Source organism: Accipiter gentilis, chromosome 23, assembly GCF_929443795.1.
Source record: "Accipiter gentilis chromosome 23, bAccGen1.1, whole genome shotgun sequence".
Taxonomy (NCBI): Eukaryota; Metazoa; Chordata; class Aves; order Accipitriformes; family Accipitridae; genus Astur; species Astur gentilis.
In genome coordinates, this window is record NC_064902.1 from 3,103,045 (window position 1) to 3,124,836 (window position 21,792).

The following is a 21,792-nucleotide window of genomic DNA, read 5'->3' on the forward strand; positions in this document are numbered from 1 at the left end:
TTTTTTGATACAGGATCTTAACATTGTTTCATGGAGGATTTGATTTGCACGTATTTAGACTGAAAATTGGAAAAGAGTAATGATTTGAGGTTTTCCTGTTTTAAACAGTTTTAACATTTTTGTTCTTATTCCACTGAGTAGCATTGCTGAAAGTGTATTTTAAAATATGCTTAAGAACATGGAATGATTCAGTAGAATATCTTCTTGAATAAAGCATGTGATAAATAAAATTAAGCCTTTCAAAAAAGAAAAAAAGAAAATAGGTCATCAACTCTCTTTAACTAATCTGTATATTGCTAAGGTTTTATTTGTTTGTTGATTTTTAATTAAGCCAATGGCATGCATGGGGAAATGTATTTCACATCACTTCTGTTTTAATAAACTGATGCAGGGAAGTGGGGCTGGCATCAGAGATCAGATAGGCAGAGACGGCAATACGATGAGTTGAAAAGGGGACAAGACAGAAGGGGCTGGTAAGCATTTTGCTTACTTGGTGGATGTAAGTAGTTCAGCCTCACTGTTTAATCCTTGTGGGTACTAGTTTTGTGGAGTAGTGGGGATAGTGCTGGGGGTGGTTCTTTCCTTTTAACTTGCCCTGTTAGGAAAATCATATATACTGAAGTACTCTGTTGAAGTTTTGAAATTTTGAGGACAGTGATTAAATTCAGTTTCTATGTTAAAATGCATGGTATAGAGGACTCCTTATCATAAGCTATTTTTTATGTAAGGCCTTTGTCTTGTTTACTGAAAGGGACAGTGCCTACTGAAAGAACTATTTGATATTTGGGTGGGTTTTTTCTGCATTGCTTAGTGTGGATCCTAAACTTTATTTTCTGCCCACTATTCAAACAAAGCTCAACAGGCAGGATTATTCAGTTCGTTGTAGTTTTTTGTATGGCACCTATCACTGTACTGCCACAGAGCTTCATAAACCTTTAATTAATCTTTACAACACCTCTTTGATATGATTCAGTTCAATCATTATTCAGGACCAGAGCCAGTAAATCTTTCCTTACACAAAACGAGGTGAGGTCCTGTGGGAATATAATCTGCAAGGCAATCAAATGTGATTATGCAGTACAACTGTGTAAGCATGGCAAATCAGGGTTACCCCAAAAAATCCTTTTCCTGGCACTTTTTGTCTTGCGAGTGTTTGATTTTTACAATCATTGTGATACTCTTGAAACAATGTTGTATGTTAAAAATCATATGTAAAATGATTCATCCTGAAAACAGCTTCTTCAGACATGTAATGGAAAGAATAGAACACCTCCAGCTCAAGGTTTTTGGCTTTTTGATTAATTATGTTTTGTACCCTTTTTGCTACATCTTCTTCTAAAACAAAACCAATGAAAAGCTGCTCAGCTAAGAATACTGGCAAAACCAGACTTCATTCTGGTATGTGCGTGTGTATTTCAGCGCCATGTAGTTCATAGGGCGCTCTATTTGGGGCTGCTCCTGCATGTTGGAGTCTTGCTTCTAGACTGATTACCAAGACTGACATAAACTCAGTTATGCTGAATATTAAGGTTGTAAATGGAGAACTTTGATTTTGAGGATACAGTATCATACTTTCGTGCATGGTTTAAATGCTTGTTGGTGCATATTGTGTCTATTTGTCTCTTCGTTTATCATCGTTTCAACAAAACAACAATTCAGACCAACAATATGACTCCTTATTTAATTGTCCTGACCCAGGCTGAGCAATCGTTTTCATATGACAGTTCAATTTCTCTAACTTCTGGAAACAAGCAGCCCAAAATTTCTGGCAATAATATGACTTACGTAATTAGGCTTTTGCCCTACCTTTGCCCTCCAAAAAAAATGCACTTGTGAATGACTGAAAATGTAGTCGATCTTGAAGCCACAGTAACCATGCTTAAATGGGGATTCTCTGTCCTGTCTCATAAGAATCACTGCACTTCAAGAAAAGACTCCCGTTCCTCTTCTAAATGTAAAAATCAGTTTTAATGGTTTTCTTATTATTTATGGCAAAGTAAAGTACATTCTTAAGTTGGTTGGAGAATTATATTGGCAATCCTAAAACAAGAGTTGATAAAGAGTATATGTTTTCTTTTTTGAAGAATTGTCTGTAGGAAAATAGTAGTATTTTGTATAGTAAATTGCTTTGCATATCGTATTGAATGGTGTCATACTAACAGGATGTTTCTGCTGAAATAAGGTCTAGGAAAAGTTTAGCCTTATTGTAAAACTTAGTAATTCTCTACTGCCTTATTTCACAATGGGACTGGATTGTTTTCGTTTCTAACCACGTCCCAAAATGGAATTTGATACAGTAAGTGTGAGCCATAATTTTATGTTGTGGGTGGAAGGCAAAACTGAAGAGTTAAGTACAATGTCTTTTCTGTCCTGCCAAGTTGCAGGTCTGTGAAAGGGCAGGGTGTGGTAAATTCTGTGCAGTGGATATCTGGACAATTTAATTCCAGTTCCACACTAACGTATGGTCATTACCTAAGTCTTAATTAATGCATTCATATTCTTCGTTAGGTTTTGCTAATAACTTTTGCAGTATAGCAGTGTCAGTGATATTAGGATCCTCATTTGGGTTTGTGTGATGTAATTATGAAAAAAAAAAAAAAAAATTGTTTGTTGTGGAAATGAATCTTTTTCCCAAAAAAAGATGCTAACTGCAAATGTCATCTTTGTTGTTTGTTGTGTTTTAGTTGTTTTTTTTTTAAAAGGTGATTTTTCATAAGTTTCTGACTGCAGGCCTGAGATAGATGGATGTTCACTTTGTATAAATACCATTAGCAGTAAGATAGTATTTTCATTCAAGATGGATACTGTTGTCTCTGTGCAATCTATTCATTGCTGTATGGAAAATAAGGGGACCACTGGGACCAGTGCTAATCACCACAAACTTCCAGCATGCTACATTTGTACGTAGTCTTCAGATTTACAAGCCACATGTGGAAAATGTGTGGTTAATGTTTTTTGACTATACAATTATTTCATTGTAAGGCACACTGATGACCCTTGCATGTATAAGATAGCCCGCAATGTTAATAAATTTCATGTTCTGTTTCTCTGAAAGAAAACGTTTGTTTCTGTAATGCATCATATTTCATATGTGTTTTATGCATAAAAGGAAAAGGAATGATAGCATTGAGGTATTACAAACTTCTCCAGCCAGGTGAGATTCAGTATTGTATAACGAATGCTTTGTAGTATGTCGATCTAAAGTGTTACCAACCCAGATTGATGACCTGCATTACGTCAACTGAGGTAGATTTAGGCAGCATTTTAGAAGCAAATGAGATTTATGCAGCATCTCATTATATTTTTGTAGGATAGTGAATTCAAGATGTTGGTTTCCATGAGACTAGTGCTTTTGAACCTTACATTAACAAATTCAGCTTTTTGCAAAGGTGTAAGCGAAGAAAGTTTGTTCTCTGTCAATAACACTGTGCCTGCTGGAGTGATGCATTGTATTGTTGCATGCTGTTGACCTAGAGCTGCCTTTTTTTAAAAAAAAAATATTATTTTTATTTGTACCCTCGAGGTACAAGTCCATGCAGATTTTTGATAAACGTGGTTTATACCTCTATTTTTTAAATACCTAAGAGGGTGTTCTAGGCTTACTTCTGCAGGATAAGCTATGTAAAGAGGACAGGTTTGGTTGACCACAGCAGATTACAGGCGTGAGTGACCAACACACCAGCAGCCTAATGGGTGTGAGCTGAGGAGAGTGAATGGAATAGCAGCAGTAATTATAGGAAGTAACTGTTTGGATTCTCATATGATAGCAAAACCAGAAATGTACATTGTGATATTCTTCAGTCTATTGAGCAAGAAATGTGTGAGGGCTAGGTGGACTTAGACAGTAAGTCTCTGCTCCACTCAGCTCCTACTGAGGTGATTATTTTTTTTTTTTTTTTTTTTTTCTTGCTTGGGAGCTGGGATCTGTCTACAGGGGAATTTTATCTGCAATGGAGTCTTTATTGGAAGGAGATGCTGTGACCATTAGGACCCCTTCCTCTTTAGCCACCAGCCCTGTCATAAAATAATGCCTTTTTTACCCCCTCTTCTTGGAGGAGGAGTATGTAGACTCCATTATATCCAGGATGACTCTGCCTTTTCCCAGCATTTGGGGAAGAAAATGGTATATTACCAAGTTTAGTATAAGCGGATGTTGCTTATCTTGAGTCCCTATTCCTTTAGCTGAAAGGACCTGTAGCTCAGAGAAAGGAAATAAAAGGTGAAGAGGCGAAGGACCAAGACAGAGGGATAAGGTGGTATAAAGCTGAAAGCGTGATCTGCCATTTTGTTTTTTGGGGTATCAGTGCCTCATGATTGTTTATCTTTTGGTATTGTGTGTGCTTAGGCCTGTCCTGTTGCTACAGGATTGGTAGCAACCAGAACTAGAGAAGCCTAGCAGCTGCAGCTGGTATACGAGGTGAAAAGTCAGAGTGAATTTTAAGGCCTGGATTATGAAGTATTACACTTTGATTGGGAAAGGCTGGGGAGTTGCAGTGGGAGAGAAGATGGGAGACTCTGGGGTGATCGGGAAGTTGAGGATGAGAAAAGTAGGTGCTTAGTGCAGGAAGAGAGGTTTGGAATTTAGGGCAGTTAGAGAACATATCTTGAGCAAAGGTGTTGAGATTGTTGGAAGGAGAGAAGGAAGCTTGTTGATAAGTGGAAGGTGATGTTACGATAGGAAACACTTCAAAAGGCTGAGGAAATTTTGGGGATGTTGCAGAATATTTCTCTTGTTTGGGAAGCACTGAATATCAGGACTTGAAGGGCTGGTGGATATGAGTCTTGGGAAAAGACCTGACATGTGCCCATATGTCTGCATGCCCAGGTCCTTTTTTGTCATTAAAAAATTGATAGTTCTGATCCTTCCTCTCTACCTGTTTTCCCTCGTCAGTAATCGAGGTTAGCCTGTGTGTTCCTGCTGACCCTCAGCTGAGCTGTGGCAGTGTCATCCAGCCAGCTGCCACCAAACAGAGTGGACAGCAGCTGAGTTCTTGCTTTTCCCCAAGTGGCGGCATTAACTGTGGTCACTCTACTCTCCCTGCCAACTGTTTGCAGAGAAGGGACAGGAGTGCAGTTATCTTTGAGGACTCTGGCTGTCTTTGAAGTATGATTGAAACTTGCCCACTATTTCAAAGTCTGAGGTAAGGAGAGTGACAGGAGGTATGGTTGTATAACAAATGTTTTCCCTGAAAACTGGATTAAAAACAAGTAAGTGATAAAAAATGACAAAGCTTTCTGCTCTGGTAGTGTTCACTCTCTAATTACTGCAGCATTTGTCTGTGATTCCACATAGTGTTGAGCAGAATCTGTGGCATGGGCAGCATTCATCAAAGGGATGTTTTGACTTCTTTATGGTAAATCGAAAGCTAATGTTTGGTTTTAAAATGCCTTTCTGAGCATTGTAGTTTGGAAGCCCCATGTTGCTGTTACACTTTCCGTGATGTACAGTGATCTCTTCTATTAAAGATGCTGAGTTGTGCCAGTTGTGCAGAGAGGGAAGAGATGTGAAATACATGCAAATACAATTCCCCATACTTTGTTGTTCTGTCAGAAGGCTGGAAGTTAGTAACAAATAATTAAAACTCTTGGGTTTTTTTTGTTTGTGTCTTTTGTTTAATGTAAAATGTGAAAAATCTGTTTGAAACAATTCTTGTTTCCATTTTTTGGGGGGGGCAGGGAGAAAAAGCACAGTAAGAAAAACTAGCATTGTTTTCCATCAAAACTATTTTTCAATGGAGAATTTTCAGCAGTCTCTAGGTTTGTTTTTGAGACTAAAAATGGCTGTTCTGGAAGGAAAAACATCTTACCTTGTGTATCTGTAGGATTTGAAATGGTAACTTTGATCCATTGGAAAAAGTAGTGTTTCAGCTTCCTAGTAATGCCACAGCATTCACTGTCAGGACTTGTAAAGGTGTGAGAGCATGAACTTTTGAAGCTGATGTTTGTGTTTTGGAACAGGGAGGGCTGACAACTTTTGAAAGGTTTTCCCTTTTAAAGGGGTTGATGGGGTTGTTATTTCTTCTGAGACCTGTAAAGTTGTAAGTAGGGACAGTGAGGGCATTCTCTGTGTTAAGTAGTGGAATTAATACAAATTTTCACATTCCACGAATACTACACACATGCACGTGTGTGTGTATGTATCATATACAGTTAAAACATATTCTTTCTTGTATTACTACTTTAAACAGTGTAAGGGCAACGCTTTGACAGCTGAATGTGGTGGTTCTTTTTTCTTGTTTTCTTCTACTCGATCCAGAGGACAACAGATCCATCAACATCTTGAGCAAAGGTCCTGTTCTCTGGGTATCTGGGTTTTTTGTGAGCACTACAGTTTGGGATAAGTAAGTGTGTGTTTAGGGTTGAGTTGTTGTTTTTTTTAATGTGGTAAAATAATTTATTAAGATCAAATACTTTTTAAATAGTCGAGAACAAGACCCTCAATTGGAAAAGAATAGTCTTAGAACTTTTTTTTTTTTAATTTAATGAAGTACTAGGTTGCAAGTTATATAATTGGGTTCTGTAATAGGTACTTATTAACATTTTCATCCTAACATTTAGGATAAGTAATTACTTTAATGCTTAAAAGCCGAAATTAATTTGTTTTGTAACAAAAGTTGTAACTGATTTTACTGCATGGTTCTTGGCAAGATAAGCATTGGGATTCATGGTTTTATCTCATTTATAAGGTTGTTACCTGTGTTGCCTCTAATACTCAATCCTTGTGCAAGCGAGGTCAACTCCAGACACTTAAGTAGATTTACATACGTTGACGTCCAAGTTGAATTAGGCCCTGTGAGTATATCTTATGTCTCGCCAAGCTAGCTATAAAGGGGAAATATTTTCAAAGACTTTAGCAATCTTAGAGCTCTTTGCTTTATTTCTAAACCCTGTAATTAGTGGTTTCTTGAAACTGGATTTGCTTCTTCCCAAGCTGAGGGATATGCACAGTAATTTTGAAATCTAGCCTCTAAACATGGTCTGGCTCCTAACTTTTCTAAGTAACAAGCGTTTTAGATGCCTGACCATCAAGCTGACTTAGGGTTGGCTTTTTTTCTTTAATACACTCTCTTTCTTTTTTCTCTTCTTTTTTCTTTTTTTTTCCTTCTCATTTCTAATATTGGAAAAATAAAGTATTTTCTTTGCCCTGTTGACACAATATTAGGGCATGGCAAAGTTAACACTTCTTCACATCTGGAGGCTCTGATGGTGTTTGAGGCTCTTTGTAGTTCAAGATAAATTATGTTTGTGATTACAATCAACCCTTCAGAAATTTAAATTAGTATGCAAATAACAGGAAAGATTATCAAGATTTTAATTAGCAAATAACAATTTTTCAACCTAGATAAACTAGAGTTATCTGTTATGTATTCTAGCTGCATTTTTAAAGTGTTCTCAGCCCAGCTTAAGAGAATAAAAAAACACCAGCAAATTGTGAATTGCAAGGTACTGTTGAAAAATGAAAAATATTCTTGGTAAACCTGATATTCCTAGCCTGCTGTTGAGTTTGAGTAAGCAGGCAAAGAATGAGGTCAAGATAAATCAGGTGCTATTGAAAACACTTTTCTCATTTGTATTTCACCTCGTAGAACTTGGAAGTAATCACCTGGTTCATTGCCTCCGCTGCCCTGCAGTCTTTGGCAATTGTGAAGTAGTTATTTAATTTTAGAAAGATCAGCAGAATGTGTACTCTGCATGCTCCTGCTCTCCATTCATTAAAAAGCTTTTAAAAACACACTAAGCTTTGAAACAATGAGGAGTTACAGCTTTTGTGCCACAGTAAGAGAACAGAAGGTAATCGAAGGCGACGCTGTGTTCTGGGTCGGCGTGATCCAACTGGTGGAAGCAAAGTGGGCTGCTTCCTAAATTCCCAGTTGCTTCTTTCTGGAGACAAGAAGTACCTGCCAGAGCAGCAGTTCCTGTCAGAGGCATCATACACTACCTTCTGTGCCCATTTTATATTTTGGCCCAGAGAGCTAAATGTGGCTATCGCCAAAAAAAAACAACCAACAAACCACCAAAACCAAGTGAGAGTTGCAGTAAAGGCTTGTCTGTGCCCTGCCTTGGTCCCTGCCTTTTCTGTCCTCTTGCCCTTTCCTCACTTCTTCTGTGAAAATGGTCTATGGTACAATAGAAGGGTGCTTTTAGTTTCGAGTAGGAGACAAACAGCTTTCTGGAAGTGATGGAGGGAGAACAGAGGGAGAGCATTCTTGCTGATGAGGGCAGGCTTTAATGAACCAAAAGCTTTTTGAGTTGTTTAATGTCTTATAGTTTTTTGATCTGATATGAAATGGCTGGTTCTAAATTGCTACATGTTTACAAATAAGTGATCTGAATTTTTTATTTACATTCACAGTGATATGCTTTTTAAAATCTCTATATCTTAAAAGTGAGTAATACAGAATAAGAACTGCAGTACAGCTAAACATTTAAAAAAAAAATAATCCAGCTCCCAGTCCATACAAGCCATTACCATCCATTCCTGGGTCCTAGAAGAGCTTGTAACTCTAGATATTCTTGGGCATCACTATATTTTTTGTTTCCCTGGCAGTTCTGTTCTTATTAGGCCAGTAGGGAACTGAAACCAAGATGCCTGCTGGCTTGGTCCCTCAGGGAATAGACAGCTTCATAACTTGGGTTACATAGCAGTGTATAAGTATGGATGCAGTCAAGTACACATGCACACTCATAAATTGATTTCCTTACTAGATATTACTATGTTTTTTAAGCAGGATTGCATAAGTTAGGGTACAACAAGAATGAAAGAGAATATACGAATTATTTTGCTACAACTTAATATTGGGCATAAGTCTAATATTTCAGTCTCGAGGAATTCCACTGATAATAACAAAAGTGTCTTGTGTTCTATAATGTCTGGCATATTGTTGAAACCTTTATCTAGTAAAGGACAGGTGAAACAAGAAGGTGTGCACTAGATTCAGTTCAGAGATGTTCTACCTGGTGGGGCTCGCTTTTTTTTTTCTTTATTTTTTTTTTATTAAGGCTGTGAAAAGGAGAAGGTAGTTTGATGTGATTAAAATCTATTTGCAATGTACCTTTATGTTTAAAAAAAAGTGATCTGGAAGAATGTGTATTTTTGGTATCTTCTGTTCACTGGTGCAATTGTCATTAATGCTTCGTAAAAAGTATATAAAGTTGGTACGTTTTGTGGTATCTGACTCATTGAGCAAAGAGTTTAGTTATGTATTGTTCTATGTGGATCTCAGAGGCACAGCTGTTGAGATAGCTGCCAGCAAGAAACTTTAAATGTCATTTTCCTTATCATGCATCTCTGAACTTCCTGCATGTTTAGTATGTTTTAACTGTATTTCCTTATCATATCTGAATGTATTTAAAAGAAAACACCCCATCTTGCTTAAATGAGATTTTTTTGTTTACTTTTTTTCTGTGAAATGTATTCTAACTGAAATAAAAATCGAGGTGATATATGCAGCAGCTCTGCAGCTGAGTGTGTGAAAAAGGAAAAGCAGTATTTTTCCTTCAGGCACATCGCCACCTAGCAGCTGTTAACTAAAATTTGCTCATTTTTTACTTAAAGAAAGAAGGTAAAGCCTTCATCTAAGTACTCTTGCTGTATTCCTGCACCTCCTTCTTGGGACGTATTGAGGTATCAGCTAATAGGTGGTGTATCATCGATGCCTGTCTGACCTCAGGAGCTGCAACAGATATTTTTGTCCATTTAAAAATGAATTATACTGAGCAATACTGTATGGTGCCTTACATCAGTGTGTCTCACCTCTATATAGATTGTATTTTTTCTCTCAGTTGCAAAATTGGTCCCTGTAGAAATAGTTCCTCTTTGCCGATTGTCATCAAGGGTGAAATTTCAGTTGTGTCCAAGTGAATGGCTCGCACATTGTTCTTCTATGGTGTTGATTCTTGGCCGGTGTCGTGCACTTTCCCACTGAAGGATGTTGTGTGGGATGGAGTGTAGACCACGCTAGTAAAATGCACCAAAACTGTTTTCTCAGGCTCTTCAGTGCTACTGCCTGAGGCAGTGGCAAGCATGGGAGAAAAGAGAGTAAGGAGAGATGAGGGGAGGACACGGGGGTAGAGAGGCAGAAGACTGACAGAGCTGAGGACAGCAAAGAGGAGGCAGAACGCGTTGAGTGCTTCATAGTAGCTTGCTTGAAAACATTGTTCTAAGGCAGCTGTAAGTGCTGTAAAAAAGATATAAACTCTTACTGTCAAATCTGATGTTATGGACGTGATATATTAAGGAATTGCTGTTTTTTCCTGCAAGAACTCAGGTAACAAATAATACACAATTGTAAGGATTTATTTTTGTTAGGTCCTATTATTGCTCAAATAAGCCAGGACTATATATTTTTATAGTGGAAAAGTTTTATCACCATTTAGGAACTGATGACACAGTAACTTACTACATTCATAACACGCACTGTAATTCTTTGAAAAGGTAAGTTTCTCAAGCTTTTTTTTAATTGGAAAAATGTTCTGTTCTTTTCATCAGCCATAGGTATATCTGCATCAGTGCTTTAGGGGGCAGATGTTTGCTTTCAGAGTGCATCTCCTGATTGCCCTTCTTTGGTCTGCATCACAGTGGTCTCAGCTATAAACTAGATTCTGTTCAGATTAAAAGAAGCTGAAAGAAGTGCAGCAAGAGTGCCCCTGATGTGCTCCAGCTGCCAAGGGACATTGGTCCATCTGACCAGACGTAAGCCAGTTCAAAGAAAACATGTGGAGTATAGATGGTCGAGGCCACAGCACCAGTTGCTTCACATTACTTTTATAAGCATACTGCTGTTTTCTCCAAGGGGAGGAGTTTTGATATTTCCTTACTGTGAGAATTGTAGAAAAGCAGCACAGAAATCTTGTCAAACTTCACCCTAATGCAGGGACTAGCTGTCAAAATACATCTTTAGCCTCCTGGTTTTGACAATGGTGATTTACCTACTTATTAGAACCGCCTTTTTTTTTTTTCTTTTTTTTTTCCTCATTTGCTTTCCTTGCCTCAGAATACTTCTGTGATAAGACATTCTTGTGTGAAGACTGAATTTCCTTTTCGTATTAAAGTGAAGCAGAAGATCACCAAGAGGTTGAACGATCTCATCTGCTATGTGGGATAATTAGAATCAAATGTAATGTACTTCGATGTGAAGCCGAGTGATCCAGAAAGACACGTGTGGATTTTCAGTTACCTCTAGGGGATGCTGTTGTGTTAAAAGTGCCAGTGTTTCAAAAATTTTATATACAGATATGGGTATTTATCTGCCTTACAGAAGAAACGTGTGTGCAGTCTTATAGGAAGTACTCTAGCTAATATGAAGCAGAGATACTACAGCACATAATTGTGTTTGCAACCATCAATATGTAGAAGAACAGAAGGAACTATAACAAAGGTCCTGGGGTGATGTTAATAGCTTGTTTTTCTGTGTATGTTGCATCTAACCTGCTGATGCATTGATTATTGATTTCAGTTCAGTGGGAGGTATCTCAAACTGGTGAAGTGTTTTGATGATCAGCAGTTCGAATCAAGTAGTTGGGAGTTCTTTGCTGCCAGGAACAGAGTACTTTACAGTAACCCTGTAACCTATTTAAGGTTAATGTCTGCTGGACTTGAATTTGTTGAGCTGTTTTCTTTCAAAGAAAGGTTTCCTGTGAATGGATTTTGGTTTTAGAATGCTTGAGATACATTGATAATTTACTGCCCTATTCTTTCACTAGGCTTCAGTATAGATATTTTAATTTAGAAATTCATAAAGCTCCCAGTGTTTGGTACCAGTTTATTTAAGGTGAAGCATCTAAGTTGTTCATTATGCAACGTTTGACAGGTGTTAATCATAGTGTATACCGTACTGCTGAAAGCCATTCACATGATAAAGCGATCACTACCATCTAAAAACCTGTAGACCGGTGACTACTGGCCTAATAAAGAAGACTTAACTGCTTTATTAGTGTCTGGACAGCACTACTGAGCAGTCAGTGATTTGTAGACAATACCCAACCTTGCTTTTCCTGACAACTTGAAGAAATACATATCTTTGAATATTGAGGGGAATTTATATTGGAATTTGAACTATAATGCTCGTGTGTAGCTAACACGCTATGTGCAAATCCTGTTTTGTAGACCACTGCTCTAAGGAAGTTTAGAATACTGCTTTTTTTTTCTTCCTCGTCACCTGCACTTCCTGCAAAAATTCAAGTATTTTAAATTGGAAAAATTAAGTACTTATCTCTTCTTATCCTTCCCAAGCATCCATAAAGTGTGTTGTATTGCTGTAAATTCAGGGATGCTCTCTATATTAAAAACTGTACATAGCAGAAATATTTTCCCCCAAAGCTGTGGCATAGTTACGTAAGAAACTTGTGTTTCATGCTGAAGAAATGTGCCCCTCTTTTGTTCATGTTGTAGGTACGGATTTTTATTGCAGTTTATATCTTAAAGGGCTAAGACTTCTCTTGATGCCTTTCTTAAATGGCTGGTTTAATTTGAAGCATTGATATAGAATATCTTTGAATTTGAGTATGCACAACATGATCTGCTGTGTAAAACTTCTAGTCCCCCTGCTTAAAAATCATAATGTTCTTCTCTTTATTAAAACCATTTCTCTTTCTAGAAAATACCATGCACTACTTTGGTCTGAAGATGTGTGGTTGCAGCTTTTGTGGTAACAAATCCTGTGAGGCAAAAAAACCCTGGCAACCTTTTTATTAGGTACCATCCAAGCAATGTACCGTTACCTCAGCATTAAGTACCCATCAGTTTTTATGCCATGTTAATGTCTTAAAGATGAATAGCGCTTCCAATTAGGAGAGTGCCCTTGTTGCATATAAATAATCAATAAAAGGCTTCTTGACCTTCATCTTCCCAGCAATGCAGAATTCCTTTCAGGTAATTTGTTTCCTGCTGTATTGAATTCAGCACTGTTAATGGAGATTCTCCTTCAGTTGAAGCACAGAGGTAGATAATGCAGAGGACTACTTTGTGTATTTGAAGTGAGGAGAAACCTTATTTGGGTTCCAGGGAATCTTCCTTGGAGATAAGTTTCTTACTCCTATTTATCAGTAGGAAATTTAAGTAAATTACCTAGTCTCACTGAAATATCCAGCGCATTCAAGCGGTACTTTTCAAAATACTTTGACCAAATGTCACTCCATGAGTTGCCTCTCTGATGGAGTATCTTCCCCTTCCTAACAGAGGGGAGAAATTCTCAAGGTGGAAATGAGTTTGTTACTGGTTCTCACCAACTGTCTGCTCTCGTGTGTACCGTTAAAATTCTCCATCCCAGAAAGGGAGGGATGAGTTATGTTCCAAGCTGAAGAGGGCAGAGGGAAGATTAGGACTCCATTAGCTTTTTTTTGTTTGTCTTAGACCAAACCTCCCCAGTATTTATTTCTCTCTGTCTGTCAAATCAGACTTGCAGGTGCTGATCAGCCACAGGAAATGCAAACTGATACCCGTTAGGTTAGCACATGCTTCCACCCTTACAGATGTTCTGCCCTCTTAGAATGAGTCGTACACATCTGTATAAGCAGCTAGAGTCTTTGTGATCAAGGTTCGGACTGCAGAAGGGCAGACCACATCCTGAGATGAGAGCAACTGCTGTAAAGATCTCCATCACTTGTGTCATCTAAACCGGACCTTTAAGCAGCTGTTAAAAATCCAGGACACAGAATGTTTAACTGCCGATAGCCTTTAAAAAAAAAAAAATCAAACGTAATGGTGTACCGATTGAATTGTAGCGGTGTGTGCATGTGAGTACACAGTACCTGTCTGTATGCGTACAGGTGTACCCGCTGTACCTCATTTCTTTAATGTCTAATTGCCTTTATCATACCAGAGCTGCCATTCTGTCCCATTACCGTAAACCAGCATTATTTTTCACTGCTAACAGTACTGGGATGCGTCCGAGGCCACGCTAGGCTATTAAGTAAAACGTTTAAGAGAGAGAATTGGTTTTAAACAGCTGGATTTCGCTCGGGTCTCCTGCTCAGCAGCCCGACCTAAAAGTTGCAGTGGGTCGGCTCCTGCCCCGTGTCCAGAGGAGGCCCCTGGGCTGGCCGGGCAGCCCCTGCTTCCTCCTCCTCCTCCTCCTCTTCTTCCTCCTCTTCCTCCTCCTCCTCCTCCTCCTCCTCCTCCCGCCGGGCAGCGGCAGCCCTGCTTCCTGCCAGGCGCGGCTCTGAGATGGCCCCTTGTGCCCAGAGCCCGGCTGTGCGGGCTCTCCGCCGCCGCCTCCCCTTGCTTTCAAACACTCGGTGCATTTAGAGACTGATCTTGTGCAGAAAATATCCCTGACATTTGAGGAGCTCCAGGGATTCACTGAGCATGCTCAGTCCTCCCCGCCTGATAGCGAGAGGAAGCTGGTTTACATACGAGTCATACCAAGCATAGCCTGCATGTCAGTGCAGTTAACTTGCAGCGGGCTGTGAGCAGAACTAGTGTGTCTTTGTCCTAGGAAATTTCCCTCGTTTCTCTTTTTTTTTTTTTTTTTTTTTTTTTTTGACTCCGTGGGTTGTTTTGGGGTTTTTTTGTTGTTTTGTTTTTGGTTTTTGTTTGTTTGTTTTTCGTTTTTTAATTGGAAAAAGACTTGAAAAGTTTTTAGACAGTCTTCTTTGTGTTGAAGGACCCAGTGTACTTTAGTTTTCAGAAGTTTGGAAGGGAGAGCGCGTGTGTTTTAATCCCTCCGACTCTCCTTTAACATACTTTGTTTTGATTAGCTGAAGGCTGGGCCTGCTGAAGTTTAGGAAGCCGGGAGCGTCCTCGGCACCATTTGCCCGGCCCTCTTCTCCCTGAACCTGGGCGACAGCAAACGAGCTGGTCTTTTTTGCTAGCCCGATAAATGCTATTTATGAAGATGGACCTGTTGAACTACCAATACTTGGACAAGATGAACAACAATATTGGCATTCTGTGCTACGAAGGTAATGGTTTCGTTTCGCCGAGCGTCGTGTGTCGGGTGTGTTTTCTGTTGTTGGCGAGCGTGGTTTTTTTCCCGTTCTGGAAAGGCACCCTGCGCTCTTGGTTGCGGGATGCCTCGCCGCCGGTATTGTTAAAGCTTTGCTTAAGGGAAGGGGCTTTTTAGCTTTGTCCGTTTTTTTTTTTTTTTTTTTTTTTTTTTTACAAAGCGTTCATTTCAGCGTTACTCCTCTTCTGAACGATACCAGTAGGTGGACGAGCGTCACGGACCGCGTCGCCTTTGTGGCAGGTGGAGTTTTTGTTGGCCGTTTCTGCGGCGGCAGAAGCAGCGGTTCGTGAGGCGGCTGCGGGGCTCAACGCGGGACTCAGCCCATCACGCCCCGGCCCCGACGCTGCCCCACAGCCCTTTCCCGCTTCGCCGCAGCAACCGACCCCCCCGCCATCGCCTCAGAGCCGCAGCACCTCCGCGTCTCCCTGCGCGGCCGGGCCGGCGGGGCGGCGGGAGCGCGGCTCGTTGTGCGGCCGCTGGTTCTTCCTCCGCGTAGCTGGGCCAGCCCGCCTCCCGCCGGCGCAGCCCGCCTTCCCCGGTACCCCCCGCCCCGAGCGCCGGTCCCCCGGGAAGGAATTACACAACCCCTTGGATAAACGGAGTCGTTTGGGGCTTTTTTTTTTTTTTTTTTACCCCCCTCCCCTCTTTGCTGGGCTCTGAATTTTACTTATGTCGTTCTCAGCTAACGTAGGCCGTAGTTCGCTCTTCACGTTGTGAGCACTCGTAGTCCTGTGTGGAAGTTCCCTGAGGTAATAGGGTAGAATCGGTTTCTTAATCTAGTGGAGCTTTATCTACGTGCAGTTTGAAGAAGTGGTTATGGCTTGGCTTGACTGGAAAGAAAGGCACCACTGAGCTAATTCAGCTTGGCAGTAGAACTGTTTTTGCTGTAGCCACAGACAAGCATTGCAGAAATCTTTCTTCTGATTCAGCAGGAACATTTTCCATGTTCATTTGGAAAATAAACTTGCTGTAGTTGTCAGGGAAGAAACAATAAGGAGTATACAAAGGGACAAGGAGCTATCTGTTCACACTCGTCAGAAAAAGACCAGGCCAGAAGACAGGGAGCTGAACCTTCACTATGCAAAATACCATCTTTTTTATCGTTAAACCAGCACGGCCACGTCTCTTTCCTTTGGGACGTGGAGGGGCTCTCTGTAGAACTGTTAATATCGGTTTCATTTTTTTTCTTCTTCTTTCCTTTTTCTTTCCTGCACAATAAATAAATAAGTTGAATAAAGCTCTTGAATAAAGTTCTTTTACAGAAGATTGAGCTTGCCCATCAGTACTGAATAATGTAGAGCTGGGATTCAATAGGGTTGAGTTTTCAAGCTCTTTCTTAGCCCCTGTTTTCTTCATTACAGCAGGAAAACTAGTAAAAAAAATTAAAAATAAACAGCTTGCAGGATCCTTTAACTTTTTCATTGCTCTCTGTAGTAACCAGTGCTTTCTTTGGAAGCAGCTGACAACTTATGGTGAAGACCATGAAGTTTTGTATAAAATTCTGCTTACGTGGTACATGTTCCTGAGTGTTTTGTTGACTAAGGCAGAAAAACTGTAGTTTTGGCTCATTAGTTCAATTCATTATAATTATGTCTAATATTTATGGAAGATTCTTTCCAGCCCCTTTTTTCCCCCCACCCTCTTCTTCAATAATTGTTATTTAACCAGATGTTAGTTTTAATAGTTCAAAACCAAAAGAACAGCTTAAGGAATACACTCTACTGTAGCAGTCTTTGTTTAGTTTAAACATCTGTTGCTATTTTCCTTATTCTGGAAGTTAACATTTTTAACACTAAAATAAACACACACAAAATGAAGAAAAGAAAAGCAAAACTTCAGTGGTGTTTATAGTGAGGTGTTTATATCCCAGTGATTTAAAAAGTATAAACACTGGCAACATCTGCACTGAACTCGAAGGGTGTTTTAGAGATGCCTACACATCTTCCATGCCTCTGCTATAGTATTTATTTTGTGAGTTGTGTCAGCAGTGATGGATCTTGTCTTTTCAAAGACGCTGCTGCGGTAGTAACTACATTGACAACAAAGTGGCTTTTCAAACTCAATTAATTAGGATTTATTGAAGGTCATACTTGAACTACTTATAAATAGATGCCTTCCTGCAAAGTACTTTTGCAGATGCAGGATAAGATACAAATACATTGTATGATGTGAAAATAGGATTGAAATTTCAGAGGAAAGAATTATGGACCGATATGCCACAGGCAATAAATGAAATGGGTTCCTTATTTCTTTAGATTCTCTCTTGAAACACTTGCTTTTGCTTATTGAGATAATTGGTATACTGGTGAAGTGTGTTGTTATTGTTTTATGAGGTTTACTAGTGGTTTTAATCTTTCACCTCTGGCACAAGCCACTGAACTATGTGCCATTGATTTGTAGCTGCAGCTTGTGGATAAGAGATGTATTGGTACATAAGAAGTAGGAAAAATTCTTCCATCATGTGCATTTGGCAGCCCTTCAGTTCAACATGGAGTAGAAGAATATAATTTGCATCTCAAGATGACTCCTGCTTTTCCTTGCTCAGCAAGAGTTACAGATGGCAATTTGTTATCTGTAAGCTTCAGGCTACTGAGTTAATGCCAGCACTTGCTTAGTCTTCCCTAACTGTTAGGTGCAAGAAACCTCAGATATGTCTTAATCTCATTCTTTTCCTAAGTAGTGTCATTCATGATCATGCTCCAGTGAGTATGGGAACATTTATTGACAAGACTGCTGTTTAGTTCATAAAACATATTTCTGATTTTGGCTTACTCTTTGGAGGTCTGGGGAAATAGAGCAGAATGGTGACTAATATAGATGGGATCTGCTTTATGGACAGAAGAGTGCCCTTTTGTGGAGGTTGGGGGGGAAATGGGAGATCTAGAAGTTCTCCCATTAACCGTTAAGAAGTAATGGTGTGTTGCAGATATACCTTAACTGAAGTTGACTGTTTTCTCAAACATAAGAATTTTCTAGGTTTTTTGTTTGTTTGTTTGTTTTTTGTTTTTTGGTTTTTTTTTTTTTTACTATGAGGTTGGTCTAACACTGGCACAGATTGCCCAGAGAGTTTGTGGAGCCTCCATCTGTGGAGAAACTCAAAACCTGGCTGGATGTGGCCCTGAGCAACCTGCCCTAGTTGAGCCTGGTTTTGAGTAGGAGGTTTGGACTAGATGATCTCCAGAGGTGCTTTCTAGCTTCGACACTTCTCTGATTCTATAATGTGATGGAAAGTTCTGTACACTTATATAATTAAGACAGCCACAGCCAGCAAAAGGATTGTAACCAGAGATGAGGTGAGAGGGTTTTTGAAAGGGGGTCCATAACTTTGAACCACAGAATAAAACTGTTTCCTTTCCTCAGGGTTGTTTGTTTTACACTGAAAATTTGTGTCCTTTTGAGTGTTTTCTTAATATTATTACTAGCTTTGAGCTCCTCGTGATGCCTCATGATAATCTCAACTCTGATGCTTTTGGAGGAAAATCTTAATTTTAACAACATGGTGTTTTTTCTAACAAGTCATGTAAAAAAGAACATTTGAGTTTTGTCTCCCTCTCCAGTGAAAGAAAATTTTTAAATCATTCAAATGAGAACGTTTAGTCTTTGCCAATGGGAAAGTGACAGTTATATTAGCAATGATAAACCATTTCAAGCAATTTATTGTAACATATTTGGTGCAATAAGGAAGAAAAGAAGAAGTAAGTAGAGAATTGTTGGCTCAGCATCTGGGTGCTGATTTTTAGCATGAATACATCTGATATCCTGCTACTAAACATTTGCTGCCAGTTATCAACAATTGGCCAGTTTAATGAGTAGTGCTTTCATATCATTGTTTTCTTCTTAATGAGCTCAGAGACATCAGAAAGCTCTTGAGAGACTGTTGTCCTTGCTGAGGTGCAAAGGCCACGAAGCAGAACCATTCTGTACCAGTCTGGCATTCCCAGTGCTTCCTATCAAATGACAAGCACTTGATCCGGGCATGTATTCAGAGGTAGAACATCTGCATCTTGTTTTGCAATGGAAACTAGCTTCACTTTAGTTTAATATGCTTTCTCTGAGAGCCTTGTGTGTGAGGTAATGGCAGGAGGGCTCAGAGTTAAACAAAACGAATCGCAGGTGATCCTGCTCTTTGACTGGTGCAGGGGCAGTCTAGCAAGTTTGGGCTCCTTGTCTTCAATAGAATATATATGAGAAGGTGCAGTCTCCAAGTAGATTTGTTTCATTTTGTTGTTTATCTGAGGGAGTGTACAGATGGTTGTGTGTTGGAAGGCAGATTTCTGTCTTCCTTCCTCTCTCTCCCATTTTCAAATGCTTTCTGTTATTACTACATTCTCAAGGCTTGAACTGCTGTGCTGGGAAAGGTATAAAGAAATGCAATAAGATGCTAAGAAATCCCCCAGGCATGTTATGAGACTTGGAGCACTCGGAATAGTTATACAGAGTTCTCTGGACAGTCCAGAAGACTGGATTTTTTTAATGAAGAAAATTGAATCCAGATTTATAGAAAAACACCCCTTTTTGGTTTCAGGACAGCTTACATTAGTTAGTGGCTTATTACATAATTATTTCACTGACTTCCTGTAACAATGAAGCATTACTTGGCTACAGCAGTGAGCTTGCATAGCTAGCTATCTTTTTAGGGCACTGCAAGGCATTTTGAATATATATGCATCTTCCTAAAAAGGCCAATTTAGATGTTTGATATCAAATGAGGGGCCTGAAACAGACTCTGCTAACTTCATTTGCTTTTAAATGAAATGTAATGTGTTTTCTTAAGCTATAAAGAATAGTTTCCATTGGTTTTCTTTGCTGACCTTGCATTTTACTCTGGGTTTGTAACATCAGTTTCTCCTATTAACTTCAAAATTCAGTTTAGTTTCTAAATGTATAAAATGACTTTAACACTATTATTCTATTAAGAATTAGTGGAATAATAAATGGGATAAAAATCTCCTTCATGGTGAATTAAGTATTCTTATGTGTAATGCAGTGTAAAATTTCTCTTCAAAGTCATGTAAATTAAGATGCACCTACAGAATGTTATCCATTTATAGAACATTCTGTGGGTTTTGCTTTTTCAAAGTCTTTTATCTTCAGGAAAAAACAAAGAGCTCCAACCTCACAGTTGGGCTTTTCTTACTCGTTTCCTCCTAGCATGAAGTTGGGAATATCCTTTTCAGTGCTGACATCAAAATTCATTTTATTTTCCTCATTCATCAAAGGCAAGATAGATTTAGGTCATACTTAAGCTTTTTTTTTTCTTTTTTTTTTTTTTCCCCTGGAGTTCTGTTGTTCTCCTCACCCTTGATGCTAGTTCAGCATTTGTACTGAGAACTCAAACAAGGAAATTAAAAAACCCAAATACAATAGTGGGTTATCCCACAACTTTCAATAGATAAGATAGGCAGCACATTTTTTCTGAGATAAAAGGTAGTGAGGTTTGTAGCAGTAAGTTCAATTCTGTGTTAATGAGCAATTTGCTTAAAGGCTGTAACTTGTTACTCACAAGTCAAATTTGTTACAGTGCCAGGTCTCTTTGGATATAAATCCAGGGATTTTAGGAGACATTGAAAAAGCTTAAATTGCTCCAGAGTTTGAACAATGCACTGTATTGTATAGAGAACTGTTAGAGAAAAAATAAAGCTTAAACAACAGTCTTCATTGTGTGGCATCTAAAATTATGAATGAAAAAGTTCATCCATATGTATTGGTTTTGCCTTTTTTAAATATCTGCTTTGCATGAAAATAGTTGTCTATTAATTTCTTCTTGAGGATTAATACAGATGGGCCTTTATATTTGATTTTGGCTGAATAGACTACAGAGTTTTAACATGCTGCATGCAGACAGTGTGCCAAGCAATTTAGCAAAGTTGTTTACACTAACAATAATCCAGCAGGACAGAGCCTATAATTTTTCACTGATAATAGTATGAGGTAGTGATGAATACAAGTTTCTGGAGGAGTGTTTACAAAAATGGTATTATACTTGTCCAGTGTTAAAGAATCATGAGTGTTTTTGGTTTTAATTTCTTTTTTAAAGCCAGCCAATTTTTTTCTTCATCGTGCAGTCTGTATCATCTCCCTGAAAATTACTTTACAAATCAGCATGGAACGATTGCTGGACACACAGAGTCATTGTTTCCTTTCCCTTTCAGTAAAAGCCATGCACTTTGGAGGATAATTGACTGTGCAATACAGCACTGCTAGATGTTGTTGTATAAGCACTATGCCAAGACTGTGGGTGCAGTAACGTATACACCGTGAGTGCCATGATGCACAGTTTTAATTTCCTGGAGGCAGATTTCCCTTGGTGCTTCATCTAACAGCTTTTTTTAAGGGCAAGCTCTCATGCCTGTCTCTACAAGTTGATGTAATGGTGCATGTAGCTTGGTGAGCACTGGCATGTATCTTCGGAGTCTTGGTGGGACTGAAAGAGAGGCCATAGATCATCCAGCACAAGTGCAGTTTTGAACAGGCAGTTGAGCTCTTGGGGTTATCTCTGTCAACTTGTAAAACTCATGTCACAGGTGGATGGAGTTGGAAGAGTTTCGTTCTTGGTATCAGTAGTAGTTTGGCACTGATTCTGAGGTAAGGCAAACTTGGAGCATTTAAGTTGTTGGGAAAGAGCTCCACATAGCTTTTCCTTGTATACCCTTGGTGAAGTTGAAGTAACAGTGTTCCTGGGACCACCACAGCATTGGTTCTAGCCAAAGAAAAAGTCATCCAGAAACTTCAGTGAGGTGGTGAGTCTTCATCAAAGATCTTTAGATATGTAGTTTCAATAGGAATGTAAGTCCTGAAAATCTCAGGTAAAAAGCAGTACTAGTGTGGCGGACCAAAGTGTGAAACA

The 21,792-nt window shown here is 39.1% G+C and overlaps 1 protein-coding gene across 3 annotated transcripts in view; it reads left to right on the forward strand.

The window, feature by feature from the left end:
- VGLL4 (vestigial like family member 4) overlaps positions 1-21,792 on the forward strand; it is a 92,188-nt gene that overhangs the window by 30,250 nt on the left and 40,146 nt on the right. Inside the window, exon 1 of one of the 3 annotated variants that reach the window (XM_049826795.1) lies at positions 14,163-14,901. The exons of 1 other annotated variant lie outside the window; for it this stretch is intronic. In XM_049826795.1, coding sequence (XP_049682752.1) covers positions 14,820-14,901 — 82 coding nt within the window. In that variant the 5' untranslated portion in view covers positions 14,163-14,819. Of the gene's footprint in view, positions 1-14,162; positions 14,902-21,666; positions 21,686-21,792 lie in introns of those variants that run through there. One more of the 3 variants, XM_049826797.1, reaches the window with a different exon arrangement.